The following is an 8,468-nucleotide window of genomic DNA, read 5'->3' as shown; positions in this document are numbered from 1 at the left end:
CATGCGTCCCCTAAATTCGCCAAAGGCGATTAGTATGTTTTCTCTCTTTACCCATGCAGCAGGCGTTTCGCCTGCAAAATCGCAGCTGAAATATTCAAATTCAAACGTTGGTTGCTATTCAATGTTCAAAGTCAAAAAAAAGGCAAAGCGACCGTTTTTTTCGTACAAGGAGAGGCTGCTGCATATCCTGCCGCAAATTTTCGCCGCAGGCAAAGATGAAGACACCGCCGTCAGACCAGAGATAAAGCCGCTGTCCCGTCAATAAAATCCAGTGTTTCTGCCTTTGTGGGAAAGCTGCGTAATGTCTGCACAGCCTGCATGGCTGCTTCACAGCTCCATGTATGCACTAGTATAAATACATATGATTGGTCATACTCGTGCACAAAGCCAGCCGAAATTCTACTAGGATCACTATGATCTTTGCAGCCGCTCAAATGCGCCTGGATAATATCCATTCTTTTCAATCTCACGTACGATTGCAAGCAATGCCCCTTCGTCGCTATTAACTGTGATGTAATCGGCCGCTTGCACGGCTTCAAGCTCGCCGTCCCTTACACATACAGACGTGGCCGCGACTTCAAAGAGGGGCAAATCGTTAACTCCATTGCCCAAGGCCAAGACTTCCTCTGCTGGAATATGCATCTGCTGAAGGAGTGCAGTGAGCCCGCTGCCCTTGCTGAACTCCATCCGGTGCACACTTACTGCATAAGGCGCCCACCTTGTGAACTCAATCTCTTCTCTGAATTCCCCCACCAAATGTGGAAGAACATCGTCTATCTTACTCGGCTCCTCAAAAACTGCCAGCGTATACTGGTCACTGTCAGAATCGCTTTTCTCCCTTAAGTGCCCCTTGCCTCCCTTTGGTGTCTCCCCGAACACAACTGTATTTAAGCCATGACGGTCGAAACTCTGGAGAAGTCGCTCCTGTAGATCTTTGCTAAGTGGACCATCCACGAGCACCAGTCCATCCCGGTCAACTACGTAAGCTCCGTTGACGTACACTCCAGGATAACCGGCGTAGCCGACCTCCTCCATGACGTGCCGTCCCACAACAGCTTTAGCTGATTCCGGGTCCCGCCCTGTAACAAAGACGACTTCGATGCCTAGCTTCTTCGCAAGTTTGAAACCTTCTATGTTCTTCTCCACGAATTCCTCGTTTTTGGTTAATGTTCCATCGATGTCTACAGCTATGAGCCGAATTGGGCGCGAAGGCTGTGGGAGATGTGCCCTCTCTACTTCATAGGCGAGTGCTAGTGCAAATATTGTAAAAAGAGCAACAAATGAAAAGTATGCCCGGGAAAGCAGCATTGTTTCAGCCAGTAGAGACACTATGATCCGAGTGCGCTTGAAGAACTACAACGGAGGCAGGTGGTGCTATGCTTTTCGTACAAAGCGCAGCTTCACTATAAGCACCAATACATGCACCTAATTTGCGGAACAATACAAGGCTCATCAAATTACCAAGCAAAGAGGGCACCGTATACATAGCGCATTTGGTTGAAGAGACTGCCCGAATGTTCAGGCAGATGCGATCCCTGGACGCTCTCAGCACCATAGTTCCTGGAGCTCGCCGTCTCCAAAAGCTAAACGTAGACAGAGCAGCACTTCTTGTGGAACTAGCGTTTTCACTTTATCGAAGTAATTGCTATAAACAGAAGGAACTCAATGAACAACGCAACCTGCAATATTGATCACGTAGAACATATATATTGCATGCATGTTGCAAGTTCCTCCTCATAAAGCGCCGTTTACTGTGCGAGCACAGCTAGAATCTTACCTTGGCGCTTTTTTTAAATTACATTGTGTATATTACAAAAGTTAAAAGCAGATCAGTGTTTCCTTGGACAACCAAGCTGCATCATGCAAGCCAAAGATCGTTAAGAGTCCTACACTTCAAAAAGGACTGTTGGATACGACAGCGTGGCGGCTGCTGCTATTGAATCTCTGCTGATTTTATTGACTCAGAGAGGCTGATTAATTACAAAGCTCTCTGTATCTATCATGTGGGGCACAGCACTTGCGTGCTGTAGGAAACGAAAGCGTCATGTTGTGGCATTGCTGTAGTTCGTGCATCGTTTTTGCTGCCTGAGGCGCTGTTATGTTGTGTCAGGGAACAGGCCGTTTACGCTGTTTGACGCTTTGGGGTCCCTGATGGTGAGTTGGCTTCAATGGTGGTGTTTCCGTACGGTGATGTTTGTTTGGGTATCCTTGTGCGGTTCCCAGTGGGCTGGCGTAAAACAAATTGCTTGGTCTTCTGGTAAGACCACAGGGAGAGGCCCAGCGGGGCTGCAGACTTGACGGTATGTAGCAGATGCAGCTGACCACGAAGGGTGCAAAGAGTTTGTTCAGCACTGCGGGTACTTTGTGCATAAATTTTGAGCAAACCAGCGGTTAGTACATGAATTAGACACATCCGTAAAGGGGTACTGCGTTTCAAGGGATCACGGACTAGGCGAGGCAATGCTATGCAGTCATCACACCAAGTGGAGTGGGAAAGGGACGTATTCAGCTATGAGCTTAGAAAGCCAACCCCAGTCCATTTCAGCGGGAGATGTGCTCTGCGTAAACTGTTCTCCAGTTGAAAGGTACCTATTAAGTTCCCGACAGCATGATTTCCTCGGCTTACAACAACCAACGGTTTAACAGACAAACTTTCCAAGGCAGCGAAAGAATGCTTCGATAAGCAAAGTACACAAAGCTCTTTGCCCCCTAACCATCACAATTTTACAGTGCTATCGCAGGCTATTTCAAATGACCGGGGCCAAAGTGCAAATCCTTACCCCAGTGGGTCAAGCAGTAACAGACAGGACAAAGCCTGCTGTAGGCGTGCAGGCGCTGCCACAGTGTGGAACATTGGTTTTGCTACAAATTGTAATTAACTTCACAACAATTACAGATTATCATGCAGTCTAATAGCCTTACTCACTGCTGGATATGTAAGACTCCAGAGATGACGCGTTTGGACCAAAAGTGGCTTGTTTTCATTCAGACGTATACCACAAATGTTTTGTGCAGCAACGAGTTTCTATACTTGGTAAGCATTTTATTACTGTAAGTGACTATACTGGGTGTAATTGTGCAGCTTGAGACGTGTGGGATATCTCCTCAGCTGAAGGTATTATGCTGTATGTTTGGGCACATGCTGTACTGCGGCATCCATGATTTCGTGTGCGAATTCAGAGAGCTTTTGCGGGCACTGTGTGTACTTGTTAAGATCCAGTAAATTGCCTAGTGAACAATGAGAGCAGATGTCGCAACAATTGCAAGCTTCTGCCCCTCGCATATGCTGCGAAGCTGCCTTAAGGTTAATTAGAAAACAACCACTTTTTACTGCTCTAGTGCCGATAGTACTAAGAGCGCTCCATGTTTCCAGTTTCATTAATTATTGCATTAAATGCAAAAGGCGAATCCGCCAAAGCGATTGAGACTCCAAAATAGCCTTAACTGAGGAAGTCACGAATCCCGCAATCCGTAGCAGTGGAAGCTTGTCAAATCTAAGGGTCCTGGCAAGTTCCTGAAAATATCTCTGATGCTAACGCCAACTACATATCGTTCTCCTGAAATGAAACTTGAGCCATTGGCTCGCTTGTTTTTACGCGCATCTTTCATATTGACACCGAGTTAACCACAAGCATGAAGAAGACGAGCCTATCCTTGCCTCTGTGCGTGAAGCTGGTAGCTATTATCTGAGGCGTTTCCAGAAAGTAGGAGACATTTTGCATATTTTCACAAACCGTTGGGATACAGGGGCTTGCAAAACCCCGCAGCCGATAAAATAAAAGACAGCATTTATTGAGTCACAAACTGCAGTAGCCGACTTCCGCACTAAAAAATCGTGAACGAAAATACCAAACACGCAAAGGCAATACTGCGTCAACGTGGAAAGGGTCGAAAAATAAGATGCATATTTTTGAAAGTTGTCAGTGGCTCTATAGTGCTTTAGAAACTTCCGGTCAAGAAGCGCCCGGTCTAAGTGGCTAGGGTCAAATAACTTTTGAGAAAGTCTTTATATGCAAGCAGCACTAGCAGCTATAGCGAAACAAAGGTTAAAAGGCAAAATTGGTTTAGGGGTGGAATCGACAAAAGATAGCAGAGCCGTTGCAGAAGATGGGACAGTAGGTCGCAAGTTGCGAAGCCCCGCAGTATGCATCTTTCATGGAATGCAGAGCTCGGTTTGCTCACTGATACTGAAGAGACATCCCCTAGGTCTTAATGGAGGATGGCGCAAATCTATGTTAACCAGGGACTGCGGGTGCGATATTTGAGGTCGCCAATTATCAAGAGGTTAGTCAGGTGATAACAGCTTATTAGTAGGATCAGCTTCTAGCATAATAGGCGTAGGACTCGTTTCCCCTTTGGACCCTATTGTGAAGAACCCTTCGTTCCACGGGAAATCCTGAATGGTCTTCAAGTAGAGGCACAAAATGGAGTTGCAAAAGTGGCATTGGTTAGAGCTGAGGAAAATAAGATGGAGTTTGCAAAACTAAGAAAGCAAGTTTGGCTTAGATTGGCCAATCTTTGGCACAATTGAGATTTCATTACTTCATGCGCGCGCGTTTGGCAGGATAAGACGCCATGCCAGGAGTTCGTCGATCGGACTTGTAAAAGCGCCAAGAATAGAAAGTCTTAAAACATAGCAATATGACACAAGAAAATGGGACATATTAGCCGAAACCTCTCAACAACCACTCCCCATAAAGCATGTGATGGGCAGAAAAGCGACAAAAGCGGGACATGGAAAATGATACCATTAGAAAAATCTTTAACAAAACACATTATCAGATTCTCGAAGCTCAGAAGTAAGGAAGAGGCCTTCAAAATAAATAGCTGTTATAAGTCAGTCCTGAGCAGAATATCCATTTCGGCATCCAATGCCCTACAAATATGACGATTGAAGCTGTGGATAGCGTAAAGGCAACAAAAAAAGACTATTTGGTTGTTTTCCAAGGAAACTATACACTTCAAGCTGTGTACTGACTAGCCACGCGGGAAAATTGATTCAAAAGAGTGTTTTTCTATGTGATGCTCCCGCCATGCAAATACACGAAGAGGAATATGCACAAGGAATGCAACGCTAGACAGCGATAATTATTTATCGAGTATTGTATGCCTTTACTAGTGTAAAAAGCAGTGCCTTATCGTATTGTAGGCAAACATTTTTGCACGTTTAGCGACTGAAATGCTGTTCGTAATTATGAACTTTGGGATAGGGGCTCCCTAAAGCGAGAGTGACGCCAGCGGGTAAGTCTAAAATGATTTACTGCATTTTCACAGAATATTTCAGATGCAATAAGTGCAGTTAAATGCAGACAATCGGTTCGAACTTTCCAATCCGTCATAAACAAGATTTTCTGTGCCTTGAGTGAGAACTCTCCAACGGGTAGGCGTTCATTATTGCTGAAAGAAGCCCCAGACAACGAAACAGAAGAAATCTCTCCAAAACTGTAATGTGTGAACTTCGGTAAGCCTTTTCGCTATTGAGCAGGCGTAAGCGAGTGCATTCAAATTCAGAAAAGCTCAACGCGTAGTTTGTGTGACCTACAAATCTACTTATTAAACTCGACCTACAGGGCTTTGACGAAGCATAAATGAAAAGTGTAGAAGGCCGGGAACCAGAACTTCTAATCTCCACAAAACCATTTGAGCTCCTTTGACATGGCCAGAGCAAAGGCAAATTTCGTTTTGACCAGGGAATATCCCGCAGCAGTTTAGGCCCTGAGGAACAGGCCCGTTACCTGTCCCATGCTCTGCTACCTGAACCCTTCCAAGACTTTAATTTTAGAATAGGACACTTGAGCGCTTGCTATTAAAGCGATGTTGGGCTAAGGTGCAGCGATAGCATATTTCAAGTAGGAGATTGATGGAAGCCAGGCAGTCAACATTTCTTCGGGAAATATCAAGAGGAATGAAAGCCTTAGCAAAAGTAAAAGCACCCTATAGGTTTTTCATGTCCCACCGCCAACAGAAAGGATCAGCCGGCACATTTTTTCAGTGATCTGGCCAACGGCGCTAATACACAAAAATCTAGAATGCTATTTCGTTGGACCTCCTTATATAAAATATACTGCCTAGAAGCCAGCAGCCACATATGTGATGATGGATGTACTCCTTACACAATCTGTGAAGTTATCTGATAAACGAAAGTCCCGAAAGTACAAGAAACCAGCAATTACGTGGCAGCTAAAGCCAGAATTCGTAAAAAAGACAGTAGCAGAAATCTAAGTGCACATGCTACATGCTGTGACACGCTTCCGAGCAAGTAGGTGCATCGGCTATTCTCTAGAAATTCATAAAATGATTCTGTAAATTACTTTTCAATGTGCTTTTGCAAACCAGCGATTTAAACTGTAATATTTGGAGAAGGAAAAGCAGGGACAGGTAACTAACATGGCTGGTGATTTCATGATCGAAGAAGCTTGCGGAGGTTTAGCATCTAGATCCCGTGGAAAGTTTAACACTAACGACTATTCCATCTAGCAAAAAGATTTCCGCAATTCCAGTGAGCAGAAAGCCAGCGCATTTGAAACAAAAAGGAGACAAAAGGAATTTGCCAATAACACTAAAAGGCCTGAAGAAACTGCGGCCAAATCAGTTCATGCAAGTAGCGCACCTACGAGGCAGCCCGACTTTCCATAGAAACGTTGCATCAGTTCCTAAAACCATGGAATGAGCCATACTCAAGGTGGCAGTATGTTTAGTTTTCCCTATGTAATCATTAGAAGCTTTCAGACCAAGGCAATTCGACATAGCAATTGCAGCAACAGTAATGGGGAGCCATCACCAAAAGAAAGAGACGGATTTCCCATATGCGGAGTAAACCTTAGGATTGAAGGACCAAATAGTACAACAGGAACATTGTGAGAGGTAGCAGCAGATGTCCGATAAAAGCAAGAGTCCAGCTTTATTCCGAGCACTTCGATTCATCAGTCACAAGTGAGCCTGATGTGCCTTGCGCAATCGTCACCATCCGACGCTCCTAAAAGTTATGATTTGTGTGCAACCTACAATTTTTGGAAACGGAGGAAGACAGATGGGCAAAAACCTGTGCGTTGTCAAAGGCAAGCCTCCCGCAGCGACGAGCAGCACAAAACTGCGTCAGGATGACCTAGGCACAGGCATACATGAAACTACTTAACCTCCAATTTTTTCGAAAGTGGGGACATATGGGTCCGGTTTAGGTACAGGTTTTATTTAGCCCGCTCAAACCCGGAAAAGTTCTACTTTGTGAAGTATATGCGCTTTTCACCATTGCTGAATCATGCTCTACACAATTCATGTTCGAAGGGCATCAGTGGCATATCCAATGTGCACTACTCCAAAATTGAGCCTGGGACATATATATTGCTTGGCCATGATGTTGGATATGCGTAGACGACTCTGGTTGGTCTTCAGCAATAGGAAACGCGGGTCATCTGTGCTTTCCAGGGCCACCCAAACATGAATTTACCCAGTGAAAAGCATATGTCATCCTTGTGTCCTCTCCTAAATGAGCAGAACGGCCAGCTGGGAGCCAGGGCATCTATTTTGAGCTCTAAGGATACTCAGAGCGCACTTGCATGTTTAAAATGTTTCGTTGCATCACTTCCTTTCCACCAGATGCCAGTTTGTGTGCGTGAAAATTCAACGCGTGAAACCGAACTTGCATCCAGTACGGAACGCCAAAGAGGCTCCGTGTGGGCAGGAGTCGCGACCGTAGCCTGTACCATCCTTGTCTGTTGGCCTGGATATATCAAGTGCTCAGTAACTGCAAGGAAAGTCCTTGCAGTGTCCTAGATGATTAAACATGCCTGATAGAGCTGCTTTCGAGCACGTCGCAGAGTGCCACTTCCGTTGTATCCTTCCTTTTTTAGTTGTAACCCCTCAATCCTCTGCCTACTGGCAGAAAAGCCCCTTGATAAACAAAGGCTATCGTGGCTTCTGCAGAGTCACGGTATTGCTTAGTGGTGGTGACCATGTTGACTGGAACCGAACACCACATTATGTAGCTTGATTTGAGAACGGTGTAAAACTTTTGACATAGGCTTCGCATGAAACGTTTAACCTAAAGGCTTTGTTTATTTTGCAATGGAACAGCGTGTAATTCCTTAAACGCTGCTACTGATGAGTGGACCCTGTTGCAAAACAGCAACGGAGAGCACCGAGGGGGGTGTTGCCAGCTAAAACGGCTGGCCAACTGCATAATCACAAAAATCACACCCTCAACGGGTATGCCACACATAAATAAAGGAGTTGGAACTCCACGGAAAGATGTTTGACGCCATTACGCGCACGATGAGGAGACAACGATCCAGGGTCCCCTGCGTAGCCCGATGCATCCGTGTATCGGACTAAAACCAGCTGTGCTTTTCTTCAGAAAGCAATTTTACAGCATGCTGAGAAGAAGGTGTCTTTTTAGTTCAATGCCATCGTGCAGGGCATAGCGGCGAGTGCCGCGCCGGAGCATAGGCTTCCCTCCATTAAATGGACTC

At 45.4% G+C, this 8,468-nt stretch overlaps 1 protein-coding gene across 1 annotated transcript; it reads right to left on the bottom strand.

Annotated features, from left to right (window-relative positions):
• Positions 1-411: 411 nt before the first annotated feature.
• ETH_00014830 (Haloacid dehalogenase-like hydrolase family member protein, related) lies at positions 412-1,308 on the bottom strand (the record flags this gene model as incomplete). Its single annotated transcript, XM_013376632.1, has 1 exon — positions 412-1,308. One exon carries the CDS (start codon positions 1,306-1,308, stop codon positions 412-414), a length of 897 nt encoding a protein of 298 aa, XP_013232086.1.
• Between the last annotated feature and the right edge of the window lie 7,160 nt (positions 1,309-8,468).

The sequence above is a fragment of the Eimeria tenella genome, genomic scaffold (genome assembly GCF_000499545.2).
Source record: "Eimeria tenella Houghton genomic scaffold, Eth_scaff38, whole genome shotgun sequence".
In the NCBI taxonomy this organism is placed as follows: Eukaryota; Apicomplexa; class Conoidasida; order Eucoccidiorida; family Eimeriidae; genus Eimeria; species Eimeria tenella.
The sequence above is the reverse complement of the archived record's forward strand: the minus strand, read 5'-3'. Positions and strand labels throughout refer to the sequence as shown.